The 18,370-nt window shown below is 42.1% G+C and overlaps 1 protein-coding gene and 1 long non-coding RNA gene across 4 annotated transcripts in view; one reads left to right on the forward strand and one right to left on the reverse strand.

Annotated features, from left to right (window-relative positions):
- The window catches only part of LOC142310648 (uncharacterized), a 480,440-nt gene that overhangs the window by 72,410 nt on the left and 389,660 nt on the right, over positions 1 to 18,370 (forward strand). The window lies entirely within an intron of this gene.
- RBM20 (RNA binding motif protein 20) overlaps positions 1 to 18,370 on the reverse strand; it is a 319,365-nt gene that overhangs the window by 29,676 nt on the left and 271,319 nt on the right. The window contains exons 10-11 of the mRNA XM_075348223.1: positions 14,402 to 14,500; positions 2,854 to 3,415 (exon numbers count right to left, since the gene is read on the reverse strand). Coding sequence (XP_075204338.1) covers positions 2,854 to 3,415; positions 14,402 to 14,500 — 661 coding nt within the window. The remainder of the gene's footprint in view (positions 1 to 2,853; positions 3,416 to 14,401; positions 14,501 to 18,370) is intronic.

The following is an 18,370-nucleotide window of genomic DNA, read 5'->3' on the forward strand; positions in this document are numbered from 1 at the left end:
TCGACCAACTTTAAAGATGCAATGTTGGGGCTCGCTCACATGGGCATATATTTTCCCTGCGAGAGACTCAGCCGGATTATGCTAATGACACTCTTGTCAGCGTTTGAGCCGAGTACCATTCACGGTGATCTGATTCTCTCCCATGCGAGTATCACATGACAGGTAGGGAGAAGGTGAAGAGATAAATTTCTCCTTCTTCTCGACTGGGTCGGAGTATATGAGACTGGATGACATCCGAGTGCAGTCCGATGATTTCAGCGTACCCATAGCCTTGATTGGATATGAGCCATCTGCTTTTCGGATGTTATGGCAGCATTCTGCAATTGTTTTCTCATGCGACTCGGGATGAGAAAAAAAAAGCACAAGTCGTCACTGCCGCATAGTATAACATTGGTCCGAGTGCTATCTGACAAATCATCAAATAGCACTCGGCTGTGTTATACGGTGATGTGAGTGGGCCCTTACTCTCATGTCAGACAGGTACAGCTGAGCCAGGAGGACCCAGCAAACCGGTCCTCATATCTCAGCTTATACCTCACGCAGGCACACTAAAGTAGTTTTAGGCTATGTGCGCATGTTGCGTCGTGTCCATGCTGAAAAATCTGCAGCGATTTGGCAGTGCATGTGCGCTTCAAATCGCTGCAGAAACACTGCGTAATTGATGTAGTGTGTCTGCAGAATAGATGCCGATTTCATGCGCTCTGGATGCTGCTTCTCCTATAGACAGAGTGGGAGCAGCATCCAGAGCGCACGAAATAAGTGACATGTTGCTTTTTTGAGCGCAGGGATTTGGATCAAAATTTCAGCATCCAAATCGCTGCGCTCTCAAACGCAACGTGCGGATGGATTATGCACAATCTTCATAGATTGTGCTGGGGACACAGGACGCATGCATTTATGTTGCAGTGCAGTGCATGAAATTACGCAACATGCGCACATAGCCTAAGATGGAGCTTTGAATGATCAATCATTGTAGTATATTACAGTGCCTACAAGTAGTATTCAACCCCCTGCAGATTTAGCAGGTTTACACATTCAGAATTAACTTGGCATCTTGACATTTGGACTGTAGATCAGCCTGGAAGTGTGAAATGCACTGCAGCAAAAAAGAATGTTATTTCTTTTTTTATTTTTTTTTTTTTAAATTGTGAAAAGTTTATTCAGAGGGTCATTTATTATTCAACCCCTCAAACCACAAGAATTCTGTTTGGTTCCCCTAAAGTATTAAGAAGTATTTCAGGCACAAAGAACAATAAGCTTCACATGTATGGATTAATTTATCTCTTTTTCCAGCCTTTTCTGACCAATTAAGACCCTCCCCAAACTTGTGAACAGCACTCATACTTGGTCAACATGGGAAAGACAAAGGAGCATTCCAAGGCCATCAGAGACAAGATCGTGGAGGGTCACAAGGCTGGCAAGGGGTACAAAACCCTTTCCAAGGAGTTGGGCCTACCTGTCTCCACTGTTGGGAGCATCATCCGGAAGTGGAAGGCTTATGGAACTACTGTTAGCCTTCCACGGCCTGGACAACCTTTGAAAGTTTCCACCCGTGCCGAGGCCAGGCTTGTCCGAAGAGTCAAGGCTAACCCAAGGACAACAAGGAAGGAGCTCCGGGAAGATCTCATGGCAGTGGGGACATTGGATTCAGTCAATACCATAAGTAACGTACTCCACCGCAATGGTCTCCGTTCCAGACGAGCCCGTAAGGTACCTTTTACTTTCAAAGCGTCATGTCAAGGCTCGTCTACAGTTTGCTCATGATCACTTGGAGGACTCTGAGACAGACTGGTTTAAGGTTCTCTGGTCTGATGAGACCAAGATCGAGATCTTTGGTGCCAACCACATACGTGACGTTTGGAGACTGGATGGCACTGCATACGACCCCAAAAATACCATCCCTACAGTCAAGCATGGTGGTGGCAGCATCATGCTGTGGGGCTGTTTCTCAGCCAAGGGGCCTGGCCATCTGGTCCGCATCCATGGGAAGATGGATAGCACGGCCTACCTGGAGATTTTGGCCAAGAACCTCCGCTCCTCCATCAAGGATCTTAAGATGGGTCGTCATTTCATCTTCCAACAAGACAACGACCCAAAGCACACAGCCAAGAAAACCAAGGCCTGGTTCAAGAGGTAAAAAATCAAGGTGTTGCAGTGGCCTAGTCAGTCTCCTGACCTTAACCCAATTGAAAACTTGTGGAAGGAGCTCAAGATTAAAGTCCACATGAGACACCCAAAGAACCTAGATAACTTGGAGAAGATCTGCATGGAGGAGTGGGCCAAGATAACTCCAGAGACCTGTGCCGGCCTGATCAGGTCATATAAAAGACGATTATTAGCTGTAATTGCAAACAAGGGTTATTCCACAAAATATTAAACCTAGGGATTGAATAATAATTGACCCACACTTTTATGTTGAAAATTTATTAAAATTTAACTGAGCAACATAACTTGTTGGTTTGTAAGATTTATGCATCTGTTAATAAATCCTGCTCTTGTTTGAAGTTTGCAGGCTCTAACTTACTTGCATCTTATCAAACCTGCTAAATCTGCAGGGGGTTGAATACTACTTGTAGGCACTGTATATATGTTGTAAAAATTCAATGTCCAAGAATTTATCATAGCAACTGATGTAATATCACAGATGTATGATGTTTAAATGGAACAATTCACGCGTACAGTAGTAAGGAACGTCTGCAGACGTAAATTGAATATAAGCAATGACACCTATTTATAGGTGAGAACAGATCTATGCTATATAAATGTATACAAAGTGTTACCACTATATATTGCTACAACATCCACATGATGACATTTGAAAAATCTAAATTAATCAGAATTAATGTACCTTACCTGAAATGGAGAGCTCCCTTTCTCTTTTATTTCTCCTTTCCTCCTGGATGGGCTCTTCTACCATTGTTGCACTGCTGTCTGTGGGAGAGTCTATTCTCTTATACAGGTCTGAAGTGCTTTTATCTATATACTCAGGTCTTCCAGAATCTGAAATGTCACCCGTACCTTCCCTTCCAGGGTCCTGTTTGTGGAGCCTGTTAGAACTTTTGTCATTTTCTTCCACTTTATTGCACTTCTCCTTAGTGTTCACATTTGGATCACAGCAGTTGCTGTCTGGACTTGCACTTTCTCTAAGTGACGTGCAGCTCATTGCGGCAGAGGAGCTCTCGCTGCTGGTTCTTTGACTAAACCTTAATTGTAAATTCACAGTATCGATATCTAGTGCACACATCTGAACACAATTCTCACTCTCCTTGGGGACAACAGGAACAATTTCTTCAAGCTCTGTAATGTCTGGTTCTACAATTAGATCTTCTTCACCAACTTCATCTACCGTCACTAGTTCCTCCATGTTAGTTGGGTACCAGCTTTCGCTTTCCAGTTCACTTCCGCTGTCCCAGTCCTGCAATTTGGATAGATCCAGTTACATAATGTTGCACTTTTTCTTTAGATTACTCTGAAATCAATAAGAATGAGAATGCACCCAGGAAATAAACATCAAGTTACCTAGGATTCAAGTTACCTAACAAAATTTTGTAGGGGAATTTTTTTTAAAAAAAAAAGTGCAAATATTTTAATTTGTAAATGCAATTTTCCTCCTTCAATATTTTTTTTATATACTAATTATGTTAAAAACAATAAAATCAGTTGTGTTTCACATTCCCCGGGTCCAACACTTCATCTCAGCCGCTGCTTCAGTGTTTGTTTACAGGTTGCAGAGGTCTGGACACAATCATTGAGGCAGCAGTGTAGATGCAGTGCTGGACCCGGGGAAGGTGAATACCAGCTGACTTTATTTTTTTAGCAGGACTATGATGAATTAATAAACAATTGAACGGGTTGTTAAGGTCCATTTACAGTGAAAGACTATATCAAGCAGCTGATCACCTGTCAAACGAGGAAAATGCTTATTCGTAAAGTGAATTATTTTTTTGTGCTGCACAAAAGATCATCGTTCTCAGCAGCACATCTTCCTTTGTTAACGAGACTGAAGCTGCTAAAAACAATGGCAGTGGAGGCACTCAGAATGAACTCTTACACATCGTTCAGAGGCCCTCTGAAGCCCAGTCACTGGTTATTAAACGACCGCCAATCGTCAAATCGGCCCAATGAAGCTAAGGCGAAACGCGCGTCGAGGTGTACGGCAGTGTGATCTTTGCTGGGTCTATGGCTGCCACTGATGGGTACTTTGGACACTGATCTTTTACTGTGACTGTCCACCAATGATAACTGTATCTATCCCCTATCCCCACAGTGCGTTTTCCTATTCAAGGACCCCACAGTATGATCAGTGTTAAAGATATGCATATGTCTTGGTGTGTCTTATGATTATAATAAGTATGTATATATGTTTATACTGGGCTTTATATTTACCTATTTATGCTGGGACATTTGTAGAATAGTTATAATCTATTTGTGGAGTTTCTTTGCATTATATTGAACTGACTGTGACATTGTAGGTTATTGTGGCTGTTCACTGCTCTGGGTATATTCCTATGTGACTCACTTTTTGATCCTGCTGCACTGTTTTCTATGATTGTTTTTATGGGGTACTCTCTGTATTGTGTCTTTTGTGTCAAAAATAAAACTTTATATCTGTTTGAGTATATTTAAAAAATTGTTTAAAAGAACCGAAGTCCTCAGTGGTTGATACCTTTTAATGGCTAACTGAAAAGATGGTAATAATAGCAAGCTTTCGAGACTACTCAGGTCTCTTCATCAGGCATGGTATAACACAAAATCTGAAGAGTCACATATTTATACACAACAGGACATAGAATAGTGCAGAACAAAGCCAAAACCTGACAACTTGGACAACCACTCCATTCAAGACACAAAAGCATCTAACTGTGTTATCAATCTCTCGGATTACAAACCCAACAAAGTGGAACTTGCTGTGCTTTCTAGTGGACTCTCATTTTGTCCTACTAAAGCTCTAGACAAAACTGAACTCTGCAGCGACATGGAAGATTACTTCAGGAGACTACGTCTGAGGGAATATTTTAACGATGCAGATGTTTCAGAATCCACCCAGACTGAAGGAAGACGGATCTTGACAACCAGGAAAAGATCAGATTGGACACCTCCACCAGGACGCAACCTTCATTTGGATAACTATATAGACACTTTAAGACATTTGGTAAAATCCACTATCCTAGACACACACAGGAGGCAACATCAGTGCCCAGGAGAGAAGGGCCATAAAATCTTTGAAAACCAACAAAGAAATCATCATTAAACCTGCAGACAAGGGGAGTGCAATAGTTATGATGAACAATTGAAAACCAGATTACAAGAGCCACCAGAATATCAAGAAACCATCTCCTACATTCTAAAACTAAAGAAGAAAACAATCGGGTCCCTCTTGTAGTCACCTACAATCCACATCTGGAGGTGTTTAGAGGAGCTGCACGGAAACTACAACCATTACTGCAAAAAGATGCCCGGTTAAAATCTATTTTTTTCAGACCCCCCACTTCTATGTTTTAGACAGCCCCCAAATCTAGGAAGCATCATTGTCAGAAGCTCCCTGTCCTCTCCAACAACAACAGGAACATTTCCCTGCAACCAGAAAAAATGTAAGACCTGTCCATTTATACTGACAACGGACAAGATAAAGATTCCCAGATCACATCAGGACTACAAGATCCCAGGTACCTTCAGCTGCACCACAACCAATGTGGTGTACTTGATTATATGTACCAAATGTCCAACTGCGGGTCTGTATGTAGGGGAGACAGGACAACAGCTCAGGACAAGGATGAATTCTCACCGCCACACAATTAAGGAAAAAAGAATAGATCTACCTGTGGCCAAACATTTTTGTAACCCAGACCACAGCATCATGGACATGAAATTGCTGGTATTGAAAGGAAATTTCAAGTCCCAGAGAGATAGGAGACTATGGGTGTACAAACTTATGATGACCTTTGACACATTCAGAGCAGGAATGAATGTGTCTCATAGATTCATGTCTTTTTACATCAGTTAAGAGATGTGCTCCTCTGACCATTCGAGCGCGTCACAGCCCGGACCGGACTCTAATCAGAGGACAATAAAACTTTCACACTGAACTGCAGCAATATTTATGGCCACAACAGCTTGCCCCCCTGCCATAGAGATAGTTCTGTTTCATGTAACTAGTTTTTTTTTTGTTTTGTTTTTTTCTTTCTATGTCCTGTTGTGTATAAATATGTGACTCTTCAGATTTTGTGTTATACCATGCCTGATGAAGAGACCTGATGAGTAGTCTCGAAAGCTTGCTATTATTACCATCTTTTCAGTTAGCCATTAAAAGGTATCAACCACTGAGGACTTTGGTTCTTTTAAACAATTTTTTATCTATACTGGCTAACACGGTACAAAGATATATTTTACCTGAGTATATTTAGACATTTATTGAAAATTATGAACCAATTCAAGTCAATTATAGGTTTATATGTACTTTGAGACTTTTGTTATGGATCTTGATATTCAAGTGGTGTTCAGTCAAACAAGCAGCTGATTGGCGGTCATTAGTGCCCCAAGTCATGACATGAAGCAGACCCCTAGTGTGGGGGGCAAGGACACCAACTGCTGGACAGATTGAATATAATTTACAAAAAGCTCAAGGCAGGCATAGATTAACTTTTTAGCTGGAGCGGAAAGCATAGATGCGACAAACGTATTAAAGGCATATGCCTCCTAACACATTTGTCACAGTTTTCTCCTGACATAAAAATGCCAGTCTGAGTAACCGCCTCCCTAAGGCTATGTGCCCACGGACAAAAGATGGTGTGGATTTTTCTGCAGAAAAATCTGCAGTATCTCCCAGAAAATCGCACCAAAACGTTGGTGCTTTTTTTGTGCGTTTTTGGTGCGGATTATAACCATTGTACACTGTTGTGTGTATGAATAAAGCTAGGATTAGGTTGAGGGGGAAAAAAGGTTCTTGATGTCATTTACAGTGCCTACAAGTAGTATTCAACCCCCTGCAGATTTAGCAGGTTTACACATTCGGAATTAACTTGGCATTGTGACATTTGGACTGTAGATCAGCCTGGAAGTGTGAAATGCACTGCAGCAAAAAAGAATGTTATTTCTTTTTATTATTTTGTTTTAAATTGTGAAAAGTTTATTCAGATGGTCATTTATTATTCAACCCCTCAAACCACCAGAATTCTGTTTGGTTCCCCTAAAGTATTAAGAAGTATTTCAGGCACAAAGAACAATGAGCTTCACATGTTTGGATTAATTATCTCTTTTTCCAGCCTTTTCTGACTAATTAAGACCCTCCACAAACTTGTAAACAGCACTCATACTTGGTCAACATGGGAAAGACAAAGGAGCATTCCAAAGCCATCAGACACAAGATCGTGGAGGGTCACAAGGCTGGCAAGGGGTACAAAACCCTTTCCAAGGAGTTGGGCCTACCTGTCTCCACTGTTGGGAGCATCATCCGGAAGTGGAAGGCTTATGGAACTACTGTTAGCCTTCCACGGCCTGGACAGCCTTTGAAAGTTTCCACCCGTGCCGAGGCCAGGCTTGTCCGAAGAGTCAAGGCTAACCCAAGGACAACAAGGAAGGAGCTCTGGGAAGATCTCATGGCAGTGGGGACATTGGTTTCAGTCAATACCATAAGTAACGTACTCCACCGCAATGGTCTACATTCCAGATGAGCCTGTAAGGTACCTTTACTTTTAAAGCGTCATCTCAAGGCTCGTCTACAGTTTGCTCATGATCACTTGGAGGACTCTGAGACAGACTGGTTCAAGGTTCTCTTGTCTGATGAGACCAAGATCGAGATCTTTGGTGCCAACCACACACGTGACGTTTGGAGACTGGATGGCACTGCATACGACCCCAAGAATACCATCCCTACAGTCAAGCATGGTGGTGGCAGCATCATGCTGTGGGGCTGTTTCTCAGCCAAGGGGCCTGGCCATCTGGTCCGCATCCATGGGAAGATGGATAGCACGGGCTACCTGGAGATTTTGACCAAGAACCTCCGCTCCTCCATCAAGGATCTTAAGATGGGTCGTCATTTCATCTTCCAACAAGACAACGACCTAAAGCACACAGCCAAGAAAACCAAGGCCTGGTTCAAGAGGGAAAAAATCAAGGTGTTGCAGTGGCCTAGTCAGTCTCCTGACCTTAACCCAATTGAAAACTTGTGGAAGGAGCTCAAGATTAAAGTCCACATGAGACACCCAAAGAACCTAGATAACTTGGAGAAGATCTGCATGGAGGAGTGGGCCAAGATAACTCCAGAGACCTGTGCCGGCCTGATCAGGTCTTATAAAAGACGATTATTAGCTGTAATTGCAAACAAGGGTTATTCCACAAAATATTAAACCTAGGGGTTGAATAATAATTGACCCACACTTTTATATTGAAAATTTATTAAAATTTAACTGAGCAACATAACTTGTTGGTTTGTAAGATTTATGCATCTGTTAATAAATCCTGCTCTTGTTTGAGGTTTGCAGGCTCTAACTTATTTGCATCTTATCAAACCTGCTAAATCTGCAGGGGGTTGAATACTACTTGTAGGCACTGTATGTAAAAAAAAAATAAATATATATATATATGTGTGTGTGTGTGTGTGTGTGTGTGTGTCAAATATGTACCAAAACGCAGGAAAAACACACTGTGGGAACAGACTTGCAGATTTGTTGTGGATTTTTTACCTCATATTCACTTGCATGGGCAAAATCCACAGATAAATCCGCAGGAATAATTGACATGCCGTAGATTTTTCTGCAGGGAAATCCGCACTATTTCCACAGCGGAAAAAAAACGCAGCATGGGCACAAGACTTCTAAAATGCCATAGAAATGGCTCGGAAATCATTGTACTGCGGATTTTGTAGAAATCTGCGGCACATCCGCGTAAAAAACGTGGCAAATTCTAAGATGATCAATCCGCAGCGTGGGCACAGGGCCTTAGATTTTATATATGGACAGATTTTAAATAAGGACAGATTTAGATTTGAGGGACACTAAAAATGTGGATATAGTTTTTTAGCTCCTAATTTCTTTGCATTTTCTCAACATTGAGATATCCTCAACATTGCATATCCTAATACCATAACCAAGTAACTGAAGGATTTCATAATACATTTACCAAATCAGGACTCGATACCGGACCCTCTAAGGGGAAGGGCGTGAGCTGTTACTACTGGAGACAATCAACCAATTTTTATTTTTTTTATTTTAATCCCAGAGACATTCTTGAAAATGTATTAGAAGATGAGAAAGAACTATATGGGTAAAAAGTTCCATTTGTATAACTGAACAAAAGCGTTATATATCCATTGCAACTAAAAAACATCTAGAATGATTGTTCTCTTTTCTCAGGTAATTAAGCATGGGAAAAATATTTAATAAAACTTAGTAAATTGTTTTAAAATGCGATCATTATGTAAACTGTTCATTCCTTTCCCCTTACTGTCCTCCCCCGTTTTTTTCCCATAAAATCTTTCCCAGGTTTTCCCAATAAAGTTAACTTTCCTAAACCTTCCTACCACCCCCCCTCCTTAAATGTTGGTTCATAAACTTTGAAAATCAAATAAAAACACTTTATACACAAAAGCGTTATACAGAAAACAGATCAGTGTGCTACAAAATTTTCAACATTGATTAATATGTGTAATTGTATTTATTAAAACAAGGTTACTGGTTATGAGTGGCTACATATAATATATCTTGATATGTAAGAGACCCCTCACTGTTACATTTATCGCAGTATCATCAAGTCTTGCTGTCTAATAATCCAGTTTTCATTGCCCTAAAGTAAAGTTAGTGGTGCTATAAGAGCTACTGTCCGTGCTTACAGGACTGGTTTGTCTGCCCACACAGATATTGATAGCATTAGCTCATAATTAGAAAGAGATAGATCTGGAGGTTTTCCCAGAACATTTTTCCAACACAAATATCCATTGACCACAATGTATCATGTACCATTTGCTACCTGAAGAAATCGAAATAGGTGACTAAGTCTCACTTCAGTGTCCATGTCAGAAAAAGTACAGAAGAGGGACATATATAGTTATAATAGTAAAGACTGTGTTGCGCCTGTGCATCATCTGATAGATATCTTTGACACATGTGTCTTTGAGTTACTATTGCCAAGGGAAGTCATGCAAAGTAATTTATACATGGAGCAAACACATAAAAAAACTTTCTAAAGCAAAGCTACAAGGCAAGGTCGTTGCAGGGCAATTTCCTTACACAACAGCTATGCAATCCAGTGTCAACTATATATCAAATTCGACTGCTCCAGATGAAATAACATAGGCCAGGGCCACAAGTCAACGGATCATTTTCATCAATGGGTACAGTTCTTTTTTTAGGCTCTAAATGCTTAAGTTCATGCAATACCATATCTTAATGACTGGTGGGTTAACACGGCAAATTGTTGATTTATTATTAGATTAAAGGGCACGTTAGTGGCTCTGCTAAAGGCTTGTGGGATTAAATTAAAGGATCACAGAAGCACGGCATTAATTTTTATCTCCTTTCTGTTGTTATACATAAAAGAGCAGCCATAAAAAGGATACTGAGGTTAAAAAAAAATGTCCAACATATGACACTAGGAATACTTCGTATGATGTAATTATCTTCTTTAGCTATTTGAATTAAGATATCAAAAGAAGAAAAATAAATTCTTAAAAAAAATCTGAGGATGATCTCTTTAAGGGTACGCTCACACGAGCATATGAATCGGACGAGTGCAATGCGAGAAAATCTCGCATTGCACTTGGCCCCATATAAGACAATGCTGCAGCTCACATCTGCGAGTTTTTCCTTAGTCAGACTGAGGAAAAAGTCGCAGCCTGCTGTGATTGTCAGCGAGAGCCATGTCACTCGCACCCATACAAGTCTATGGGTGCGAGTGAACCATTGGACTGCACTTGGATGACATCCGAGCACAGTGTGATAATCGCATCACCTGACAATGGAGGAGATGGGGAGAATAATCCCTCCCTCTCCTCCGCCTGCCCTGTCCTCCGCAGCTGTGATTTGATCACAGGATCGGATCATAGTTGCACGACACTCGGCTCACACTGGCAGCACAGCCGGAGTCAAGGGTCATTAGCATATCACATCTGATGCACTCGCATTGGATGCCATATGATCATGTGAATCCAGCCTACGGGAAAGAAATGGTTTCTGAGGTCCTTACTAGTGGTCGAGATGCAGCTTTCTGCCTCATTCAGACGTCTGTGTTGCAGCCATGTTTTTCATGAATAAAACACCTACCCTTTATAATCTATGTTGCTATTCACGTTGGTGTTTTTTCCAAAAATCATGGAGTCATGCCTGTTTTTTACCAGCAACATGGATGAAAAGTGGCAACACAATACGAGTAGCACGGTGGCTCAGTGCTTAGCACTGCACCGTGGCTCAGTGGTTATCGCTGCACGGTGTCTCAGTGGTTAGCACTGCACGGTGGCTCAGTGGATAGATCTTCACGGGGGCTCAGTGGATAGCACTGCACCGTGTCTCAGTGCTTAGCACTGCACTGTGGCTCAGTGGTTATCACTGCACGGTGTCTCAGTGGTTAGCACTGCACGGTGGCTCACTGAATAGCACTGTACGGGGAATCAGTGGATAGCACTGCATGGGGGCACAGTGGATAGCACTGCACGGGGGCACAGTGGACAGCACTGCACGGGGGCACAGTGGATAGGACTGCATGAGAGCTCAGTGGATAGGACTGCAGACTTGCAATGGGGTCCTGGGTTCAAATCCCACTAAAGCTGGGTTCACACATAGCGACAACGACGTTGCTGTTACGTCACCATTTTCTGTGACGTAACAGCGACCTTGTAAGTTGCTGTTATGATCGCTGCTTAGCTGTCAAACACAGCAGAAGCAGCAGCGATCATAACGACGCTGTGCTACATGTGCAGAGAGCAGGGAGCCGCGCTTAGTGCTGGCTCCCTGCACTCCTAGCTACAGTACACATCGGGTTAATTACCCGATGTGTACTGCAGCTACATTTGCAGAGAGCAGGTAGCCACGCACACTGCTTAGTGCTTGCTCCCTGCTCTCCTAGCTACAGTACACATGGGGTTAATTACCCGTTGTGTACTGCAGCTACATGTGCAGAGAGCAGGGAGCCGGCACTGGCAGTGAGGGTGGACGCTGGTAACGAAGGTAAATATCGGGTAACCAGGGAAAGGTCTTCCCTTGGTTACCCGATGTTTACCCTGGTTACAGCTTACCGCAGCTGCCAGACACCGGCTCCTGCTCCCTGCTCGCTTCATTTCGTCTCTCTCTCGCTGTCACACACAGCGATGTGTGCGTCACTGCGGGAGAGCGACGACCAAAAAATGAAGCTGGACATTCAGCAACGACCGGCGAGTACAACATCTGCGAGAATGTTATCTCCTTGTTTGTGTGGGTTTCCTCCCATACTGCAAAGAATTCTAGGGAATTTAGATTGTGAGCCCCAATTGGGGCCGTGATGATCACGTCTGTAGAGCGCTGATGAATTAATAGCGCTATGTAAATGAGTCAAATAAATAAAATTACAAGTCTATGGGTGCCTGATAAACACATACAGCACACGGATGGCATTAGAGTACAGTCCATGAGCTGTCTATGTTTAACAGTGTAATGAATAGAAGAAGCTTTATAATTTATTTATTTATCCGTACGTGAAAAACACAAGTGAATTGCATCCAAATCACTAAGGCTAGGAACGCACTTTGCATTCACCTACTTGCTGTTTAGAACGTACGTTTTGGGCTTAATTGATTTGTTCAAAGTTGCCTTTTTCTGAAATTTAGCGCTGAAAACGCATGCGTTTTTGTTGCGTATTTGATGCGCTTTCAGCGCTTTTTATCTGCGTTTCCACCTACATTCTGATAGTTGCGTTTTGAACATAAAGATACTGCTTAATAAAGTTTAAATAGTCAAAATTTTAGAAAAAATGGTAAAAAAACGAATCAAAACTCTTATCATAGAAAAAATCATGAAATTAAATTGTGTTCATTAAATTATTGCGGTAATATGATATTTTATGGAAAAATTGCATTAAAGTATTATTTTCCTTAATTTAAATTGTCGGACTATGTGTGTGTGTAAAGGGACTTATGAAATTATTTTAATGATCAAAAAGCATGCGTTTTGGTAGTCCAAAACGCATGCTTTCTGCAATGGAAAAGCAGGTAAAACGCAGGAATTTGAAGGAATCTTGGTTTTTGCCATTTCTCATTGACTCCAATGTTAGCAAAACGTACCGAAAATGGCAAAAACAACTACATGCTCCTTCTCTGAACGCATGGTTTTTGCCTCAAAATATGCAAATTAAACGCAGCGTTTAGAAACGCAAAGTGGGGTTGGAAAATCCAATTTTTCCATAGACTTTGCTGGTAAATCAAAACGCATGCCTTATGGCAAGAAAAAGGTGCTTCACAAAACGGAACTAAAAAGCACCTAAAACGCAGGTAAAAAACGCAAAGTTCGTTCCTAGCCTAAAAGCACTGACATATGAATGAGGCCTTACAGAAAGCTCACCCCAATCTATATGCAACAATTAGTTTTTTAACTCAAAATACATGCTTTTTAAGGGAAAAAAATGTGTCTCTTAGGCTAGGGCCCCACTTTGCGTTTCCACCTGCGTTTTTGGTGCTTTTTAGGTCCGTTTTGAGAAGCACCTTTTCATGCCAAAAGCCATGCGTTTTGATTTTCCAGCAAAGTCTATGGAAAATGGGGATTTCTAGACCCCACTTTGCGTTTTAATTTGCATATTTTGTGGCAAAAACCATGCGTTCAAAGAAGCAACATGTAATAATATAATAATAATAATAATTTATTCATTTATATAGCGCTATTAATTCCATAGCACTTTACATACATTGGCAACACTGTCCCCATTGGGGCTCACAATCTAAGGTCCCTAATTGTATGTTTTTGGAGTGTGGGAGGAAACTGGAGAACCCAGAGGAAACCCACGCAAACACGGGGAGAACATACAAACTCCTTGCAGATGTTGTCCTTGGTGGGAATTGAACCCACTGCCCCAGCGCTGCAAGACTGCAGTGCTAACCACTGAGCCACCGTGCTGCCCATGTCAATTGTTTTTGCCATTTGAGTTTTGAACTGCAAAGCTGAGTTTTTGCCCAAATTTCTGCAACAAAAAGGCAGCATTTTTAACTGCATAGTGCGGTTTAGAAAACCAAATTCCCATAGACTTTGCTTGAAAAGCAGAACACATCCATTTTGGCATTAAACGCTGCAGTTGAAAAAGCAGGTAAAAAGCAGGTAAAATGCAAAGTGCGTTCTTACCCTAAATGTGGCCATCCCTTTAACTAATGCATCCAGTCATTTCCCTGCGTATATAGCAAGCAGAAACTGCAGTGTGAAAGCAGATAGATAGATAGATAGATAGATCTTACTTTATTTTTAGTTGTTGCAGGGATTTCTGGTTCTTCCAAACCTTCTTCAGACTTGTCCAGTGTATTATTATGGTTCATTCCTTTTTCTTTTACGTCAGTCTGATAAATCATACAAAAGAATGGAAACATGAGTGAATTATGTCTGAGAACCCTTAGTTATTTACCTGATGTGAATTTTAGCTATGTACTCAGGGTTTACAATTTATTATATGAAGCAGATTGTATTGTACATTACAGCTCCTGTAATAATAATAGGCAAACTGATTCCTCTTTTTGCCCAAAAAGTAAAAAGGGAAAGGATGAATCTAGTACATTTTGCTTGGGGCTACATTCTGACTGGCCACTTCAAAGATGGCTCTGTGACACTAACCCACAGGGTGCCACGACCGCACCAGGAAAGTCAGACTCAGTTGGATCTTTTGCAACTTGATGGTCACATTTCCGGGACACTACTGGCTGCAGCGTGATACCATTCACCTGTGTTACATTGTGATGTAGCAGCGGCAGAGAACAAGATGTGATCGCACAACCTGTGTCCTGGAGAAAGTCTCCATGAAGCCTCAGCCTTATTCGGGAGATGTTGAAATTATAACTTATATTAGCAGGATATTCTCTTGTGTATAGAAAATATAAATGCTGGATTCTGCTTTGGTATTTGTTGTTTCTGAAACGTTTTGCCAGTTGCTAAACGAAAATATTACTACTAGTTTTGGATGTCCCTTTAAGCCCCTCTTTACCCACTTTAACAAATCGAGTCTGAGATGTAAGGAGTAGGATCTGTGTATGAATAATCTAACAAGAGTCATGAAAATTTTATTTAATACTATTAAAGGGAATCTGTCACCAAGATTTTGCCATCTAATATGAGAGTGGCATAACGTAGAGACAGGGATCCTGATTCCACAGCGGTGTGTCACTTACTGGACTGCTTAGTTTAGTTTTGATAAAAAGTTTTATCAGCAGTAGATTATCATTACAGGAATACTTGGCATTCGGCCAGGTAGTCCAGCATATTAATAAGCTCTGTATAATGCTAGATCTGTAGCAGGGAAAACATTGATTCAGTAAGTGACCTGGTGATAGATTTCCTTTAAGAGCAAGAGGGTAGATGGCATATTACGGGTCTGAGTGGTTTTTACTTTTTTTTTTCTCGCAGAAAAATCTAAAATAGAGACTGTATTTTCTTTTTTTCAAGTGTTCCGGTGGTTTCCCATCTATTGAGGCATGCACACATCTGTGGTCGACCACAGTTTTGTGTACTAAAAACACTACAAAATGAGAAGAGACCACCGGGAACAGAGACCAAACTGACTCCATCTGCCTCATTACAGTGAACGATTCTACTTGGCATTTTTTCTAAACCATATTTTTTGGGGCATTAACATGGAAACGCATAATTAAGTGCTTAGTGAAGAGCACAATGTTAACCGAGCCTTAAACTAATTTTTGGGAGTCAGAATAAACCAATCAACAGCAGTACGAGAATTACTTTTCTAATTTTTTTTCTTAGTGTGCTGCCGCAGGAACGAGGAACAACATCGCTAATTAGAAGAGAACGATTTTTTGTTTCAGGACGACCTCTCTGCAGCAAATGATTTTGGCCGCTTTTGCGGTTTTAGGTCGCACATAAATGTCACACGCTGCGATATCGTTAATGACGCCGGATGTGCGTCACAAACAACGTGACCCCGACGATAAATCATTAACGATATTGTAGCGTGTAAAGCCCGCTTTACACTTTTACCATGCAGTATTAGTTATAATATAGATTTATTCTTCAGGTCAGTACAATCACAATGAATCTAGATCTTCCTTTTTATTTTCATGTTTTACTACTTTTACACACTAAAAACAATTTCTTTTCTCCATAATTCGTTTTATTTTTCCGCTGACAGAACCGTATGAGGGCTTGTTTCAGCTTTACCTTTAACCAGCCTGCTTTACTGTGATTGGTCCGTCAATGCATGCAGACCAAGCACAGCGCTGGGCAGGTGGCACCATAGCTGTTTAGACCTGGACACGGCTAGTTGCATGGCTCCGGTGTCCAGTCACATTGCGATTTTGTGCCATGATAGTATAAATCAATCTCGTACATGTATGGTGGAATGCGGGAAGGCATCACTTTCCCCAACATATATGTACATGATTTTGTATTAAGGGGTTAAAGACGCTGTCTATGTGTTTTTCGGTGGATTGATTTCTGTATTAGATCTCTATAGTGAGCCTGAAAAAATAAATGTAAAATCACTATTGTATTTTTAAGCACAAAAACAATATAAAGAGTATTGCAAATTTTCGTGAACACCCGCAAAAAACATGAGGAAATAAAGAAAACAGTATTTCTGCTGTGGGAACATTAAGGCTGCATGCCCACGATCTGGGTTCACAGTGTTTTGGGCACTACGTGTTTTCACTGCTTCCAAAACGCGTTGTACAGTACAAGCTCAGTGGATGGTATTTCTAGAAATCTCATGTCCACTGTGCTTGTTTTTCCCACAAAGGAAATTGACATGTGGTGCGACTTCTCGAGCTGCAGCATGTCAATTTATTGCTGTGGAGTCGCGAGTGTTCTCTGCAGGGAGAATAGAGAGAAAGTCCGCAGTGGCCTGTCCCCCGATCATGGGCACAAGCAGCTACGGTCTCCTGTGGAGAACACTCAAGGCCTCGCAGGAGAGGATATGCTGCATCCAGGGCGCAGTATGTCTGGATCACGTAGCATTAGTATTAGTAATAGAAGGAAGTATTCGCTTCTGTATCTTACTTTTAGGTCGAGGGGTCACACGCGTGTATGAATAGAACGAGTGCAATCAAATTATTTATTGGATGTTATTCAATGATAAAGGTCACATTTGCGTATTGTTATGAGCTGTATTCAGCATGAGAACAAAAATGCTGCACGGTCCAATTGGCAGCTTATCTTGGATCATGATAACCCATACAAGTCTACAGCAGGCTTTACACGCTGCGATCTCGCTAGCAAAATCGCAAGCGATCGTACCCGACCCGTCGGTTGTGCGACACGGGCAAATCGCTGCCCGTGCCGCACAACCTCGCTTACCCCATCACACGTACTTACCGGCCCTGCGACATCGCTCTGACTGGCGAACCGCCTCCTTTCTAAGGGGGCGGTTCGTGCGGCATCACAGCAACGTCACATGGCAGGCGTCCAATAGAAGCGGAGGGGCGGAGATGAGCGGGACGTAACATCCCGCCCACCTCCTTCCTTCCGCATTGCCGCATAGCGATGTGTGCTGCCGCAGGAACGAGGAACAACATCGCTAATAAGCAGAAAACGATTTTTTGTTTCAGGACGACCTCTCCGCGGCAAACGATTTTGACCGCTTTTGCGATCGTTTAAGGTCGCTCATCAGTGTCACACACTGCGATATCGTTAATGACGCCAGATGTGCGTCACAAACACCGTGACCTCGACGATAATTCATTAACAATATCGCAGCGTGTAAAGCCCGCTTAAGGGTGTGTGTGAAACTTTGTACATCTCGTTCTATACTGTATATGCAGAGACAGGCAAGGGAGAAAGTGAAGAAATTAATCTCTCTATCTTCTCCGCACCTGGGCTCCGATTCTCGCATGTAAATGCTGCTCACAGCAGCAATTGAGCGGAGTGTCATTAGCCGATCGCATTGGGTGCTATTCGCTCGTCTGACCCCAGCCTTAGGCGGGCTTTACACGTTGCGACATTGCTAGCAATTGCTAGCGATATCGAGCGCGATAGCACCCGCCCCCATCGTACATGCGATATCTGGTGCTTGCTGCCGTAGCGAACATTATCGCTACGGCAGCTTCACACGCACATACCTGGTCGGCGACGTCGCTGTGACCGCCGAACAATCCCTCCTTCAAGGGGGAGGTGCGTTCGGCGTCACAGCGACGTCACTAAGCGACCGGCCAATAGAAGCGGAGGGCGCGGAGATGAGCGGGACATAACATCCTGCCCACCTTCTTCCT

This window comes from Anomaloglossus baeobatrachus, chromosome 5 (assembly GCF_048569485.1).
Source record: "Anomaloglossus baeobatrachus isolate aAnoBae1 chromosome 5, aAnoBae1.hap1, whole genome shotgun sequence".
NCBI lineage: Eukaryota > Metazoa > Chordata > Amphibia > Anura > Aromobatidae > Anomaloglossus > Anomaloglossus baeobatrachus.